The sequence below is a fragment of the Alligator sinensis genome, unplaced genomic scaffold, assembly GCF_000455745.1.
Source record: "Alligator sinensis unplaced genomic scaffold, ASM45574v1 scaffold233_2, whole genome shotgun sequence".
Taxonomy (NCBI): Eukaryota; Metazoa; Chordata; order Crocodylia; family Alligatoridae; genus Alligator; species Alligator sinensis.
Genome location: NW_005841941.1, coordinates 2,082,280 through 2,100,195, shown reverse-complemented (window position 1 = coordinate 2,100,195; position 17,916 = coordinate 2,082,280). Strand labels below are relative to the sequence as shown.

The 17,916-nt window shown below is 41.6% G+C and overlaps 1 protein-coding gene across 3 annotated transcripts in view; it reads left to right on the top strand.

The window, feature by feature from the left end:
• Window positions 1-17,916, top strand: part of NDUFA10 (NADH:ubiquinone oxidoreductase subunit A10) — a 51,727-nt gene that overhangs the window by 14,522 nt on the left and 19,289 nt on the right. For 2 of the 3 annotated variants that reach the window (XM_006019953.3, XM_006019950.3), the window contains 3 exons: window positions 349-403; window positions 3,074-3,159; window positions 17,016-17,124. In XM_006019953.3, the coding sequence (XP_006020015.1) occupies window positions 349-403; window positions 3,074-3,159; window positions 17,016-17,124 (250 nt within the window). The remainder of the gene's footprint in view (window positions 1-348; window positions 404-3,073; window positions 3,160-17,015; window positions 17,125-17,916) is intronic. The other variant, XM_025199367.1, reaches the window with a different exon arrangement.

Below are 17,916 nucleotides of genomic sequence, written 5' to 3'. Positions count from 1 at the left end.
CCCTGGGCCTTCCTTTTACTCCCTATATATCTAAAAAACAATTTCTTGTTGTCTTTTACTTGGGATGCCATCCTCAGCTCCATGGTAGCTTTGGCCCTTCTAACTGCCTCCCTACAAGCACGAGCAGAGGAGGTATATTCGTCTTTGGTGATCTCTCCCTGTTTCCACTTTTTATGTCCTCCCATTTTGGCCCTTAGGCTGCCCTGGATTTCTGCGGTCAGCCAGGGAAGCCTAATTTCTGCGGTCAGCCAGGGAATGTAACAGCTTAACTTTTTTAAGCATTAAAAATTGTGCATGCAAGGACTTTAGGTCTACTGACTTAAAAACTATTATTTTTTCTCTCTGCAGTGAAACTTGTGAGATCTTGCACTACACAACAAGTGAGGCAGAGGACATAGAAAAGGTAACAGCTAGCTGCATTGACTTGATTTAGAAATCACTTAGCGTCAGAAGCTGGATTTCCTTATGTGAAAAGGAACTTTCAACTTTCAACTTAAATTTGAAGTTTAGTTGTGCCTTGGTGTCAAACGTGCTGGAATTGCTTTATTTGGGTATTTCATTGTCTTACTAGATAATTAGTTACTGCATATAATTCCTCCTTCAGTGACACAGGCCAGGTTTAAATTTAATGTGCATTAGCTTAATGTGCATTAAGCGGGTTTAGGCAGGCGTCTACATATGCAGGCATTAAAGTGCATTAATGCTGTGTGTGGACTGACTTGGGACTAAAGCTAGTTTTAAGTCAGTCCACACACACAGCGCTAATGCACTTTAATGTGTCTATACACGCATTAATACACTTTAACTATTTGTGCCTATATATGACACCTGCATTTGCAGGTGTCAAATTTAGGTGCAGTTAGTCCAAAATCACCATTTTTAAAGCGCATTAAGGGTGTGCACGTGTAGGCACATGCCATAACGCACTTTAAATTTAGGCTAATGCGCCTTAAAGTGTCTTGTGTAGATGCATCCTTATTGACATAACTTTGCTGCCAAAGCCCTGTAGTGGAGACATATGGTAAACTAGCAAAAGAGTTCCTATGGCAGGACTGTTCATGTAGATCGGGGAGATAATTAATTTATTTACACTGGCAAAGGAATTCCTTTGCCACTATGAGCTTCATTGCCACTAGTTGCAGTATAGCAATTGTGGCAGTTTTTTATAGTGTAGATTAGCCCACAGATTTTTTGTTTTGCAATTACTCAGCTACAAGTGTTAGTGCAGCTGTGTGAGGCTTCATAGGAAAGGAGGCTGCTAAGATAGTCTGCCTCTCTTTTACTGCTTCTAAGAGGCATTTCAGAGGAATAGAATAGGTCCAATGTCCTCTTCACCTATATTTCTCCCACTGGATTATGCTTTCATTAATAGTGTTACACATAGTTGCTCCTACTTGTTGCCACTTTTTGCAATGCAGACCTGAAGAATGTTTCTTTAAAAAATATATATCAACTGCGCAGTACAGAAAACTAGTCATTGTTTGGGTTTTTCTCTAGTTGGGGCTTTTGTGCTTTCAACTGATTCTTCATGTAATCCTTAAACTTCTGCATTACCACAAGAAGGTTCTATCAACCCTATAGCACACGGGTGGGCAAAATATGGCCTGCGGGCTGGTTCCAGCCTGCCGAGGGGCTTTGTCTGGCCTGTGGCGGGTCCCTCAGTCCTGCCTGGCCCAGGCATCATCCCATGGTAGTGCATTGTGCCATCCCATGGTGGCACATCGTGCCATCCCCTGGGCATGCAGCAGGGCTGGGGCAGCCCTGCATGGACTGCCTTTCTAGGCAGCCCAGGCAGCAGTAGCTGCTGGCCCCAACCCTGCAGTACTGGTGGGGATCCGCATGCCGCCCCAACCCGCCCCATGACTGCTGTGCCACTGTTGGACGATGCCTGGGCATCCCAGGACATCCCACCATACCCTCAAACCCTGCCCCGCAAATCCCACAGCCACACTCTTACCCCACACACAATCACACACTGCACCCCCCCACGCCCTTCCCCACACACACCCCCCGCCACACACACCCATGGATCTCTGTGGGGAGCTCCCCTCACTACTACCCACACACACCTCGCCCCACATCCATCCACACATCCACACACACATCCCCACAAATGTACCCCCCCACAGGCTCCCCACATCTTCTCACACCCTACATACACCCACAGCGCCCCCCCAAATCCCACACCCGTCTACACCCCCCCACTCTCCCCCGCAATATAAAAGAGTAAGACTTCATTTTGCGATATTATGCAATCACCTTTATATGCACAACAGAAATACACACAAATCAGGACAAAAAATAATCTTTTTAAATAAAATTAAAATACGTTATTGTGGATGTTAGATTTTTAGTATATAATTTGTGTTTGGGGGGCAGGGGCGGTGGTTCTGGTTCCAAGATGGCAAACCCTCTTCCCAAAAGGAGTATGTAACAGGGGGCTTTCCCAGGGCCGGTCTACCACTGGCCCACCCACCTGTTTCTGGGCCAACCGCCCACCTCCTCGCCTGCCATGCCTTGTTGTCTCTTAGTTGGTTGCAGTAAGGCGGGAGGCTGCCCATTCTTGCCCCGATTCCAGGGGGCGCTATCTGCAGCTCTGTTTCACTCCCAGCAGGGTGCAGCTTTAGGTCATGCCCAGGACCAGGAGCCTCCAAATTATCCCCCCCTAAGCTCTTGCCCTTACCTCCAAGATGTTTCATACAGCCTTTAGGTCAGGCAGTGTTTCTGCCTGCCAGCAGCAAACCGCTCTCTTTATATAGGCGGCCAGAGTTCTAAAATGGCTGCTGCAATCAAGCACCTGCTGGCTGTTTGGCTCAGCCCTTAAAGTGGCAAGCAGCAACAGTGACCTGCCACGGAGGCAAGGGCAGGAACTTCCAGTACCAACATGGTGACCAGGGGGCAAGGCACCTGTCAAGCGGTGAGGCTAGCCTTGATAGCTCACCTGAACTCGTGAAGTGGTCCTCCAGCCGAAATAGCGGCCCGCCACTGCTATAGCACCTGGCTGGCTGAATTGTTCAATTGTTTTTGTTTATTGAATTGATTTATGTAATTGTGTCTTGTCCTTCTCTTTTAGGTACTTGAAGATATTGGTTACCTGAAGTTTGATAAGGGGCCTTGGCTTGAACAGGATGATGTTTCTTTCCATCCGCTTAGAATGTTGTAAGTAGAATACCCACCCCTGGCACAAGTAAATAAATAATTCTAGTCCTTGTCAACACTAAAAAGTAACAGTTGCTACCATTTCTTTTAGGTATTCATGTTTGTATTTGAGAGTTGTTGGGTTTATCCATTACATGAGATAAGCAGTGACAGTAAACTTTGCTAACATTTTTAACATTGACCTGGAGGTAAGGAACATGAACCTTAGATGAGCCAGACATTAGATGGTGGTAGCTTTTAATCTCTGTTTATTTCATCCCCATTCAGCCAGAGTCCCATAAATGCATTATCCCACATACAATTCATAATCAGTCCCCTAGCCACGTGACTGTATGGCTGCTTTACAGAAGCTTTGCCATGGTGTGTGGTTCTTTGAACTTTGGGAAGTCATGTTTGATGTGCAATTTTCTCAAGTCTGTAATTATACGTGTTCTTTAATAGTAACAATAGTTAGATGAGAGCATAAAGAATTAAACCTAACTACTGCAAAATGTATTTAGCTTCAGTGTACCTTAATTGTACATTTCTGTTAATAAATATCATACTAAAGTTTGCTGTGAGGGGAATGCAGCAGTTTTTATACATGCTGCTGTTCAGACCGTCTCCATCATAAATCATTTTTCATTTTCTCAGCTTTGTATGGTTCACTTCCCTTTCTGCTCTTAGACCTCTCCACTGTTCAGAGAGCAAGTGTCTGGCAAATGAGCTAAAAGAAATGTAGAGATAACAGATAGGTTGTGCCAACTTGGACAGTTGACAGAAACACAATGGCTAAATCCATATTATTTTTCCAGTAAAGAACCTAAATAAAAAGCCTTACTAATTCTAATCCAGGGATTAAAGTATTGCTGTCCTGTGTCATTCACACTCATGTAGTTTGGATAATTTTAAAATATTGCTGTTTCAGGACATTTTTTTAAAGACTCTTGTTTAATTGGATCATTGGAGATAAGATTTGAAGAGAGTCTTACTGAAATAACATCAAATAATCTCTTAGGATACACTGTATATGCAGTAAGCTTTTTCTGCTGCAGGAGGCACTGCTGGCAGAGAGTGTGTCTATTTTGTGTCGACACATTCTGCGTACCTGAGGAGAGATCCCTCCAAATATGCAGGGACAGAAACAAGCCTTTAACTGTCTTGCCCATGAATTTTTTGGGACCCCAAAATGCCCTTCTAATACAGGCAGCCGAGCCGACCTGTACACTTCTTTGGGAGTTGTGCCGTAACACAAAGGATAGGTTTTAGGCTCTGTCAGTTGATGAAAAAGGAGATAGCAATCCTAACATTCAGAAATGATGGGAAGATGTGTAAATATAGAAAAGTTGAGAGAACTTACCTGAAAAGAGCAGGGACCAGAATGTTAACTGCAGGAATGTCTAATTTCTGAATGCACCTGCTAACATGTACATTTCACAACTCTATGTTGCAAATTGCCTTAGGTACTTGTTCTGTTCTTACTGCACATAGTTTTATTGGCTCTAGAGGTAGCAAAGTCCTAATGGACCTCTTCCTTCCAGTACAGGATTGTTCCATTCTGCTCCCCTACCTCCCCCACTCAACACATCCACCACTGTGATGTTCTTAATGTTGTGGGGTGGGGTTTATGGGGCTTTCTCAGTTTCACCTGGAACATTATTCCTGAGACACACATGCCACAAGTGCCCCAGGCAGCCTCTTGTGTATGACACATAACAGATCAGGGAATAGAAAGCAGATCAGCTGATTGGGCAGGGGACGGGGATTGCAGTGGTCCTTGGATAGGGCACACTGCTTAATTTATGACCCTGCCTACCTTAAAAGGTTGATCGCCACTGGGCGAAATCATTAGTAAGAATTGTTCTTGATATTGATTTAATTTTTCCCTTTATTTCAGTACCTTTTCTCATTATGGTGATTAATACTATTTTCCTTTTTTCTGCCTTTATTTGCTTATGTTATTTCAAATGCATCCTGAGGTTACAGGGATGCATTTCATTATACAAGGATGACTTTTCATATGTTAAAAGAAGGTTCTCTGTACTCTGTCTTCGCTCTTCTAATTTAATGATTTTAAGGTGGTGGTCTTTACTTCCAAAGTCCCTAGTTGTTGTTTTTTTACATACTATGCAAATACACAGTGTTTTCCCTTAGTTGGTTGCAGCAGTTAACAAATTCACACTGCACCCAAAGCTCTGCTGATTCATATGCCTTAGTATGGCAAACACCTGTTTACATAATTGTTTAAACAGACTTGCAATGTTTCACTTTCACTGAAAGTGGCGTTGGGTGGAATTTGTCAAATAGAAAAAATACAGTGGTTTTAAAAATAAAAAAAAGTCACGCTTCAACTTCAGCAGTATAAGCAATAGAGAAAAAAGATGAAAACTAAAAATATCTTGATTACTCCAAACTTACAATAAGTATTTCACACAGTATTTAAAGTGAAACTCACCTGGTTACTTACACCCAGCACAGCTGTCAGGTCTTTGCTTTTTGAAAGATAAAAAAATACTCTGAAGTTAGTTGTTTTAGTGCACATTAGTACACTATAAAGATACTAACAAAGGTTTATTGTTTATACAAAATGTAGGAAGAAATTAGAGGAAACCATTCGAACAAGGTAGTGTTTATGTTTTATTGTAAGGCACAGCATTAGTGAACTGTAACTCACAATATACAAGGAAGCAAATTACACTGCTAAATATTTAATTCTTTGTTAAACATTGTGTATGAAGAAACATCTTTTTTCCATGGATATTTTCATTCAAGGTTACTTGAATTGCTTTTAATTGTTCTTCATGGCAAACAGCTGTTGCTGTGTTTTCAAGATCTAATCTAACTAGGTACTAACTTAAATTGTTCTGACAACATGGGTTTTGCTGTCCTCTGTATCTTGCTAAAAATACAACCTGCCTTCAAAAGATGACTCTGAGGATGGTTTTTATATTTAGATGTATTACAAATGTTGTGTTTAAATTTCAGAAGCATATGCCCGCAAATGAGAATTCCCTGTCTTTAGTACCACAGGTTTCACCTTTGACACACTGAAGTCCTTGTGCTAAGCTGAAATAAACATATACAAACAGAAAAGGTCGTGTTGCAGTATTCAGCCTGAATTCTCTAATGTGCAAATTGTATTCCATAAAATTTAACACCAAGTAAAAGTTGAAAGTTTATGTGCTAACTCATGAGTGATACACCTCACACTCCTAGGGTTTTATCCTTACCTTTTTTTAAATAAATGCAAAGCAGTTAAATTCTTTTGCAAATTACCTTTTGTTTTGGTAATGTATGTCAATAACTAAACTACATCACATTTAACAAAGGCATTAATGATGCTCTTCAGTTATCTCCCTGTGCCAGTGATATTAAATTCTTCATATCCTCTACCTTATACCATGTTCCCTCCCCCAGTGCCTGAGAGGAGAAATAGCTCTGGTGAGCCCATGCATCACAGAGGCCTCTACTCATTGTTCTCATTTTTTAATGGTTTGGTGCATAAAGGACCTGCTTTTTCTAAAGTGTGCTTATTTATTTCTCAAGTGGGGAAGGCTAGGGATCCATTTTCTGTGTTTGAGTTCATGCTGCCCCCATGTGACTGTTAGTTCATTTCATGCTGTGGGATAGAATGCAGCATGGAGCATCTGATAATTTCACATCACACTCATTTTCCCTGCCATTCTTCCAGTTTTCATGGGGAGCAGTGCAGTTCATTTACCTCACTTGGGCCTCCATTGTTTTATGCCAGTTGTTTTGGCAGGCATGCCACAAATTAGCCCTCTGCCCTCTACAAGTGCCACTCCAGCCCCCTTCCCCTGCCTGACCCTGCTGCTCTGCTTCCTGCCCTATCTGTCACTGTGCTGCCTGTTCCCTCCCCGATCTCCTGTGTGCCACACACACAGGCAGCCCATGCCATGTGTGACACCCATGCTGCAGGTAGGCTACCCCTGGTGTAAAAGATACCTGTTCTAGGTTCTAATTTATGGACATAAATAAGAACATAGGGAGGTAGCAGTAAGCTATAATGGTTATAGCAATAGAATGGGAGTCTTGGACTTGGATTCTGTTCTCAGCTTTGATACTGCTAAATAACCCTGAGCAAGTTATATGCTGAGAGGGGTGGCTACAGGGTGGGCTGTAGCCACCCCAAAATTCGCCGTAGCCACCCCTCCCAGTGCCGCTGCCGCTTACCCTGAGTACAGCCCCAGCTGGTGGAGCGCCTGGTCTTAAGCCTGCAGCGGGCAGCTTGCCCTAGCCCCACGCACAAATCAGGGGGGGCACATGGCCCCCATGCTTCCCCCGGTGTGCATGCAGCAGCGGGGAGTCTTGCCCCCTGGACGAGCCATCTGTGGCCCTGTCCAACTCCCAGTGGGGTCGCATTCACTGCCCAGGCTGGGCAGCGCCAGCCCCTGCCCCACTCCCTCCCTCACTGTGGAGGCCTCCATCTGCCCCCCTCTCTCCTGTCCCTTCCCTCCACAGATTTACCAGCCAGATGCTGCTCTCTAAGCTGCGGGGCTGCATTACTGTAAATTGACTATTAGATCAGTATCAGCAAATATGGCTGGTTAATAATAGCCATTGGTATCGGCCAAAAAATCTTTTATTGGCGCATCCCTACATTTCACTTTTACAAAGAAGCAGGTTAACCACAAAAACAAACTTCATGTAAAATAAAATGAGATTAAAAAAAATATATTCAAAAAGAAAAAAAACCCAACAACCTTCCTGGTCTTAGGGGAGAGGTGGGGGAGGGAATTATTTGAAAAAGAGAAGTCTTGTTGTAAAGAATGCTTGCCAGTATCTCCTGTCTTTGTATTCAGAGGACTTGGTTCAAAACCTATAGTCAATGGGCTATTTCAGTTGATTGGATCTAGCCTGAAGGGAAACCCCAGGTTAAGTGGTGTTTAAAGGGTGTACTTGGTAGCTGTGTTGGTCTGAAACAAAAAGACATACAAAAAACTAGAACACTTGGTTAAAAAATGATACCTTTTATTAGACCAACTGGAAAATGGCAAGAAAATTGTCCTTTTCTGCAAGCTTTCGGGTTCGAAGTCCCTTCGTCAGACTCTGGGAAAAGTGTAGATGTTACAAGATGGCAAGAAGTCCCCATAGGTAGGAAATAAACTTCATTTTTGCACAGAGGGAGCTGAAGATGGAAGGCTGTCCCTCTGGATCCATGAGAGTGTCTTTGTGAGCTGTGTTGAGTAGCACTTTGATGTGTTGATCAGGTAGAATTCCTTCCCTGTCAGATGGCAGGCAGGGGGTAAAAAAACTTCCTTGTTGTTCTGCAATGAAGTTTAAAATCCAAAATCGGCTAACATTCGGCATCTTCCATGTTTCAGGGGTGTACTTGGTAGCCAGGTTGGTCTGAGACAAAAAGACACACAAAAAACTAGAACTCTTGGTTCTAAAATGATACCTTTTATTAGTCCAACTGGAAAATGGCAAGAAAATTGTCCTTTTCTGCAAGCTTTTTACCATCTTGTACCGTCTGCACTTGTCCCAGAGCCTGACAAAGGGACTTTGATCCCAAAAGCTTGCAGAAAAGGACAATTTTCTTGCCATTTTCCAGTTGGTCTAATAAAACGTATCATTTTGGAACCAAGGGTTCTAGTTTTTTGTATGTCTGGTATTTAAAAGGTTTTGTTGCAGGTGGCCAGGCCCTAGGCCTTTTACATCAGCACTAATTCCTTTTAAAAAAACTCCACTTCAAAATGAGTGGGCATTGAAAGAAGTTCATGGAGCATCAGTGTTACACGATCATAGTGACATATTTCATTTAATGAGTGGACTGCTGTAACAGTTTCAGCTTCTGCATAGATTTAAGGTCCAGTCCTATGTTGAATGTGTTGTTAGAATCCAGTCCTTCAGCTAACACTACTAAAAAGTGACTGCTACAGCTGTGTATTTGAAAGCAGAAAAAAATCAGCAGTTAACTTTCTAACCAAGCTTACAATATAATCATGCCTGTTCCCATCACAGATCAAATAGTGCTTTTAAGTGGTTAGCTGTGTTTTGTTTGGTGCCATATGCATGGTATTAGCTGAACTACAGATGCACAGGAAATACTGAATGTATTGCGTTTTTAACCCTATATCATATTAAACTTCTGTTTTGTTAGGCATGTTCACTGCTGCCCCCTTTTCCCGCACCTTTCCCCAAGCACAGATACTTTTGATATATCTTATATAAGGTATATCTTGCAGAGGCAAAATTTAGCTTACTATTAATATCACTCATACCTTACAAATTGATATGCATCAACATAGTAGTTTCATAGTTTCATAGTCCTTCAACATGTATTTTATCTGAAAGTTATTTATTCAAAACCAAGCTAGCAGCCTGATAGCTTTGCTGGAGGAAAAAACCCCCCAAAAAGCTAACTGTTTGTGTCCTTTTAATTGTTTTGCTTGTTAATAAGTATTACTATACCTCAAATCTAATGCAGTAAATCCTCCGATATTTTTCTTGCCAGAACATCAGAAACATTCTTGAGCTTTTACTGAAGGGATGTCAGATTAAGCGTAATTGTTTTGGTTGTTTCATTTCTAACCTAGCTTAGTTTTATTTTGAGTATTGAGGAACTTCCACCGATCTCAGACGCTTCAAAGTTGATTCGTTATGTTTGTTCTTTCACTGTATTTAAGTGACCTCCTAAGAATGCAGGATTCTGTTTGAATGTTAAAATAAGGGTGTGAATTGCACAGGTGATACAGTATAGTGAATGCAGTAAATTGTCTTTTATTTGGGCTTTGCTTCACAGAGGTAGTGCAGCCAATTCAGTTTTACAACTATAAGAAACGAGCACAGTAAGTAAGGAAGAGAACTGTCCAGTACATGTGAATGGACACTTGTACTTAAATGAGAGTTTTCTTTTATTGCTGTATCAGCAGTCCTTATTTTTTGGTGCTGATTTGCATAGAGTGTAATGTGTTATCCAAAAGTGACCTGGTATCCATCCTGAGACAGAAAACTTCTGCTGTTATCTCTGATAAAGGAGTGATTCCTACAGGGATATGAGTGGAGAACAGAGATATCATGCCAACTGGATAATCTGTCTAAAGGGCTGGGGCGTGTTTTCTAGCTTGCCTTGCATCTTAGTCTGATTTCTGCTGGGATCTGTCTGTCACCTCTAGAGTTATTCCTTGCATCTCTGTATGACTTAACTTGGAGTAGATAACTGTTTTTTTGGCACTAAGCCCCGTGGTCTCCCTCCTGCTATTGAATGTAGTTCAGATGCCTTCCTAGGTTGATGAGTAGCTTTGTGTTGGAGAGAGGTGGGGAATGGAATGGGAAATATTTTTTTTCCTCCAGGCTTGAAGGGGTCATGCTTTAAGCTTTTCTCTAAAATGGTTAAACTAGAAACTTACTTTTGGTCTTGAATAAAAACTGAGATCCTTGGGAGATTTGAGGAGCTGATGCTTTAGCAATTGCAGACATTCACAACTTGCAATAAAATTAGGAAAGTTGGCAATGCTGTTTCTGCATACAGAGATTTTCAGTACTTTGTTTAAATTTTATCAGCTCTTTCATGCAACTCCATGCCAATGCCATAAGACTTTTACATGGCTATCGGAAATGCCTTTGACAAAAAACTCTGTGAGGAACAGGCATTCCTCTGTTTTGGTCTCAAACTAGAATCAGTTTTTGCTCTCTAAAAACTACCCTGTTAAGCTGATTCCCAAGAGAGAGAATTTGTTGCAGATGTTTTGACCATCTCTGCTCCAGAACTTGAATATGCATTTAAATTTAAAAAATTCCGCCTGTAATATTTTAAAGCTGATCATTGCTGATTTCTGTTGGGGGAAAAGATCAGCATAGCTCTGCTGGCTCTTGGCAGCAGGTTGACACTGGCATTAATATGAAACACGATGTGTGAAGAAAAGCCTACAAGATTAATTCTTTTGTTAAATAGGAGGGTGATGCAGCATCTTGTGGTAAAGTGTCAGCTGAGCAAAGTACTTAAGCAAGTACTGAAAATTAAACCTAGGCATAGTCCTGTTTAAAAACAATATCCATAGCTTGTTGTCTTGCAAATACCGAATCTGAGGACATAAACATGCAGGGCAATTATATCAATATTGATATAACCTGTCAGGATGCAATAATATCTCTAAAATCATGCAGACATAACAAGTAAAGTAAAACCACTATAGCTTTAACCAGGGTGATAATTAGGGTGATTAGCTAAAGTTACTTTAATACAGGATCATGCAAATAGAACAGTTAGATTGTAGATAGTTGATGCAGTAACTCATTGTTCCCTTGTAAAGTGGTTAAAAGGTACCTTGGTGGGAGTTGCTAAATGGAAATCCTTGCATAGATGAATGGAAGTGCTGTCTTAACAATGAAATGCAGATTGTACCTGGTTACTGTGTTGCTAGTGGACTCTCCATGAGCCAGGAGAGAAGCTCTTCATGGGAGAAGTTAAAGGACCAAGTCCATGATGAACTCCCTCGTGCCGGGCATGTGGCTTACTTGCAAAACTTAGCAATTTGTGTGTTCCCCTTTCTGCAGCACTGTTATGGAGCAGATTTGGCAGGTGTGAAGGTGCTCTATACTGAACCCACTAAATTCAAAATCAGAGCAATTGCTGTTTTATTTGATGATTCCAGGCAGCCTACTGCTTTTTACCCACTGTTCCCATCTCTCTTTCATCTTTATTTGTACATTCCTCTCTTAAGGCAGGAGGTTAAGATGCAGGCACGTAGAGGAGTTGTATACATGATATGGCTTCAAGGAAGCCACTTGTTAGGAGGAAGGGCCAAAGAGGGCTCCTCTTAGGAACATAGAACTGAAAAGGGCCCCTTGAGCCATAGTGTCCAGACCCCTTCCTGTTTTACAATAAGCTGCCTGTGCTTGTTTTGGCAGCCTGGCTTCTGTAGTAAGCCCAGGGCTCATTTGCATTTCCAAGGAAACACTTTTTGGCTCTTCCATTTGAGAAGACAGTATGAAGAAAACCAGAAATCAAGAAAGGCTCATACTGCACTTTTGTCAAAGAGTTTGATAGAGCACTTCAGGCACTGGTATCCTATAATAATTTATAGAGGGTTAAGTAAACCTGTACCAGAATCACTCCTTCTGTCCCTCCTGCTGACAGAATCTCTTGGGGGGGACACACACGACAGTGCATTAAGATGAGCAATGTGAACTTCTGCAGAGAATTTCTCTGACATTTCATTCCTATTTAAAAAAAAAGACTATTTGGTCTTCTCTTTCTTGTCCCCCCACTCCCATATTCCATCTTTACTTTTACATTCCAGATCTTGAAATACAATTTAGGAAGCTGGACCTCACAAAGAGGGAGCTGAAGTCTCAGATGGGATAACATGTAGAGGTACATTTTAGCTCTCAAAACTGCATTCATATTCATTGTATATTCACTCTTTAGGCCTATCTGTATTGGCTCCCTGCTGAGCTCTGTACTGCTGCTAAGAATTAAAGACCCCATGAACTTGTTTTCACACCAAGTGGTCCAAAGTCCAGCAGGGTAGGCTGAGCAGATGGCTTAGAAGTGACCTCAGCATGCATCTCAGCAGCATCCTCCATCTTTCCTTCTTGAGAGAGCCTGCAGCTCACCTCCAGGGCATGCACCCAAGGCAGTCCACTCTGTCCAATTGCTAGTCTGGGCGTACAGAGAGCCAGAGCAAGTGGGTGTAGCTCGATTTTTCAAAGATGGTACTAACAGTTTTAGGGGTGTGGTCTAAACGTGGTTTTTTTTTTTTTGTTTTTTTGTTTTTTTGTTTTTTAAGGCTGCGTTTCCCCTTGTGTTTATACAGTACTGAACAAGAGGGGGGCCCAGTTCAGGGGCTTGAGGGCTCTCCAAGAGAGTTTGGTAGCACTGCTTTGCACACAATGCAGATTTGCTTCCATGTCTGTATAAATATTTGTACATAAATGCACCACTGAAAATCAGGAACCCAATTGTTACAAAAAAAGATGTATGCTATCATTAACTTTGACATTCTGCTCCATTACAAAATTGTAGTTGATGCATTTTCCATAGACTACAAATAGATGGCACTGTTGGTCTATATATAATGAATCTAAAGAGTGCTTTCTAGCAGTTTCTCAAGCTCTTAAAATAAATTGTTGTGGGTTTAATGTGTTTCAGTGCTGGTTTGATGGACTATCATTTGTGGGGCATTGTTTCTTACCACACTGATCATAGCTAACCTGCCACATTAAAATTACAAGGTCACAGCATGCCAGATTCTGTCTGGAAATGTTCAGATAAAAGTTAAAAAGACACTATCAATTTTCAAAGCATTGTTTCTGTCTACAATTCTGTCCTATTTGTTACAAGTAACACTCACAATTAATACAAGCAATACATTTGGGATGGGAATTTTGTGAAGACAAGCAGTATTTTTTTTGGTTTGGTTTATGTTCAAATGCATACATGGCATTTTTAAATCTTGTGACTGGAAGAGGTTGAATTAATAAATGTGTGATCTCTTAACAGAGCAAGAGAGAGTACTGTACAATGCAAAAATTGTTTTAATATGTTGACAGATTTTAAAACCATTTAAGTTTAAAATATAGCAATACCAAAAACATGAAAAGTATGGAAACACAGTTACGGCATTCAAAGTCACATTGCCTCTAAGCTTTTATACCCTGGAGTACTGCATGTATTAGGGGATTGGTCTACATTTTAAAGTCTTGTTTTTTGTTTGTTTTTAACCAATGGAAAAATGATGATTAGGTTGAGTTATTAGGGATCCTGGTTTTCTCTGCTTAAAAATAGCAAATTCTCTGATTTAATCCCCTTCCCCCCCAGCAAATTCTCTGATTAACCGCCCCATCCTTGATTTTCCGTGATTAAAATGAAATACCGCCCTCTGTGTGTGTGTGTGTGTGTGTGTGTGTGTGTGTGTGTGTGGACACACACACACACACACACAGAGTATATGTATGTATATATATTAAACAACAAAAATAGGTTGTATATTATATTTAGATATATTATAATTCTGTCTACCTATCTATAGATATGTAGATATCTATAGATATGTTGAACAGAATATTTTTTACATATTTACAATTTTTAAAGCTATTTGGAAGCTTACCAGTGCCTCAATCACTGTAATAAAATAAACTCTAAATACCTATACATTTTGGTGTTTCATTTTGAGGTTTTATCATGGAAAATAGGAGCTGCCCCTGCCCCCTTTGCTCACCAGGATGTGGGTCCATGGCCAAAGCAGAGCCTGTTTGGGGAGGGGTGGGGTCGCCTACTGCAGGCTCAGGGCTCCCTGCCCTGCTGCCCTCCCCTGGGGCCTCTGTGGCCCAGCGGACAGGATCTGATGTGGCAGGACAGAGCAGGGGTGGGCGGGAAAGCTCATTGTCACCATGAGCCCCATGCCCTCCCTGGTGAGGTGTCCCCTGCCTGCTTGGCAGCAGCAAGGGGCACAACTCTGTGTTGCCACCCCTACAGCTATTGGGTGAGCACAGGGGTGCCTTGTCAGGGTGGCACAGGGTTTGCGGCAGTGACATGGAGCTTCCCCGTCCTGTTCTGCCCTGCTGCGCCAGCTCCCACCCACTGGGCTGCAGAAGCCCCGGGGGGAGGGCAGCAGTACAGGAAACCTGATCCTGCAGTAGGTAGCCTGCTCCCACACCATGCACAGATGTGGAGGCACGTGTCCCCCATACCTTCCCCCAAGGGAGCGCGTGCAGTGGCGGGGAGGCAGCCCCCCGGCCTCCCAGACGAACCTCCTGCAGCTCTGTCCCACTCTCTGTCCAGGCCCTGTGGCCACGCATTCCAGCCCCAAGCCCCATGTACTGCCCCAGCTGGGTAGCAGCCTGCCCAACTCCCACGTACCACCCCAGCCTGCCCAGCCCTGCCCAACTCCCTCCCTCCCTCACTATGGGGGCCTCAATCTCCCCACCAGACGTACCTGTGGGAGCTGCTCTCAGGCTGCCTGGCAGCCATGTGCATGTGTACACATGCCGCCCCCTGCTAATTGCCCTTCTCCCATTTCCCACAGCCCCTAGCAGGCTTTAACTCTGGCAGCCTGTAAGGGGAAACCTACAGTTTCCAGCATTTTTCTCCTTTAAAGGAGAAAATGTGGGTTTTTCTTCTAAAAATGAGAAAATCCAGGTTTTACCACATTTTTCCAGATCCCTGGTTATTAGGTATAAATTTTCTCTATTTGCCAACATCATTCTGCTGGGAAAACCCCTCATGGGGACCACTGTGAAGGTTACCAGTAGCAGTATAGCTTATTTTGCATGCTAAATAGTAAGCTATAACAACATAAGCATTTTTATACTAGGATAACCATATCTACACTTGGAGGATTTTGCCAAGTTACTGCTATAGACAGAGCTAAAGAAATAAATAATATCTAAGACCTGGTAAAAATACAGTATTTTCATTGATGTAACTATGCTGGTTAGGGGTGTGGATTTTCTTCGTGGAAAGTTACACTGATATAACCCTAGTATAGATGCAGTTCAGTCAGTATAAAAAGTGCCTTTGCACTTTTTGTACTGACATATCAACAGCTTTATAAGGTTATGCCTCTTTGCATGTAGTAAAAGGAATACTGTACATCAGTGTTGTTGCCTCAGCAATGGGGGAGTTGTACAATTCTAATGATATGTAGTTAAAGCCATAACACTTTTTGGCTTAGACAGCACTGTGGTGAACTTCCAATCATCCATCAGAGAAGGGGGAAGGCTTATTCATAAGGCAGATGCAGTGGTTGAGAATAACATCCTTTACAGGAATGCTCACCTGTAATTGGCCCTAGTCTTCCTGGTTTCTCTGTTCTTCTAGTTTCTAACCCTTGACCTCTACTCATTCAACAGCAAAGTACTAATACAGTACGGAGGGTGTGTTGCCTCTGCCTCTGTTGTAGTCTCAGATCCTGCCAGCTAAGTTATTTAGAGATGGCTAATAACTGAAGCAGACATTGGTGCCTGGCAATGTACCGTAACACTCTTTTGCTAGTTCTTATTCGGTTTGACTGCTTTCTCACTTGTACCATGTTGCCAGGTACATGTAAAAGCCCTTTCAGACAAGACATGATTGGAAAAATGAGTAATATTTGAACACTGTATATTTGGCCACATAGCTTTCTATATTGGAGGGAAGACTTAATGTAGTTTTCTTAAGCAGTGAATAATATATTAAATAACTTTAAATGCTTTTGGAGGAAATGCACTTCAGATCTGCATACAATGGTCATGTAATTCAGGGTAAAATTTAATCTACATAATCTAAGCAATCTGGAATTTAAAAAAAGAGCCAGTGTGAAACTGCAGTGTTGTGTACAAACTTTGTGGAATGGAGCCATGCATTCATTATTCAAATAACGTCTTAATTTCTGTAAGGATGGAAACAGACTAATATTGATGAGGAAAACATCCCTGTTCAGAAAATGAAATATATCAATTCCTGGACTTGCAAGACATTAAATGAAGAACAAAGCTTCCATCTGTTCTATATTTATCTATTATTGAGTTACACCATTGAAAAATGTGCTTTGATAGAGCTACAGCTCCCTTGTGGTAGGTGTATAATTGCTGGAAACCTTAGCATCAGGAATGTGAGTAGCTCTCTATCTGCAAGCAAAGGCTAAAAGGGGTAATGGTTACATTTTAAATGGTATGGCGAGAGTGCAAAGGGAATTGGTTCGTATATATTATGTAGTAACTACAAGGGAACCCTAGATCTGCCGAAGTATATTTTAACTGAAAAAACATATTTTTCTAAATTTGATTTGACCCAGGCAGTGATTGGATGCAGAGGACAGGCAGACATTAGGGCATTTTGCTCTTTTCCAATATGTGTCTGAATTTCAAAGTTGATTGATCTATTTTCCTAAGAGTTGGAGACATAACAGTACTTCTCTTTCTACCTTTAGTGTTGAAAACAAATACCTGGTGTTGGAAGCTACTGCTCTCCCTAACTACATCCCAGAAATCACAATTAGTGGCCAGGAGTTTAATAAACTCTATCACGAGTACAGATCGGTAAGTAACATCGCTCTGGCAAGTATCTATTGATGGGGAAAGTTTGAAGAAAAGAATGGAGAAAAAAAATCCAGACTTATGCATGTGCTTAGAGAGCCAAACCTCATGTATATTGGTAGTCTGCATTAACATTGTGTATGTGGCTGTGTTAGAGCTATGTAGGAATAACGATTATATCATGGACACTATTTTGCATAACTTTCAGATTTTATTAATAAAATCTTGCATCGCTGCTTTGCATTAAAGTCGAGTACCAGTCTAAGAGAGACATGTTCCATAAGCTGGCTTTCTGTGCTTTGCTTCTAGATGCAGGCTAAAGGGTTTTTTGTTTGTTTCTTTGTTTTTGTTTGTTTGTTGCTTCTTTTTTAATGGTCTTTGTCTTCTGAAATCTAAAATTTATTCTTTAGGTCAAATAGAAAATTGAATGTCCTTTGGGCCGTCTCTTTTTTTGATAAAAACATTATAAAATACTTACAAAGAAGTTTTTTGATTTTGTAAAGTAGTCTGAGGGGATGTACCACTTCATTAATTTTATAAATGTCATTACTTTAAATAAACAGTAGTTGAAAGCCTGTTATGACTGGCACCCCTTGTGGACTCCAAACGGTGTTTTTAAGTAGTTACTTATTTTTCTGGTTTTGGAGATAGTGGCTCAAAATTGGTTTCCTGCTATATAGGGTCAGGCTTTGTAGCATGGTTTCCATGAGGTCTTCTGGGTCTGTGCAGAATTGCACTATGATCCTCGTATTACAGGTCTTCAGCATAGTGCCTTGCAGAACTGGTAGTCGTAAC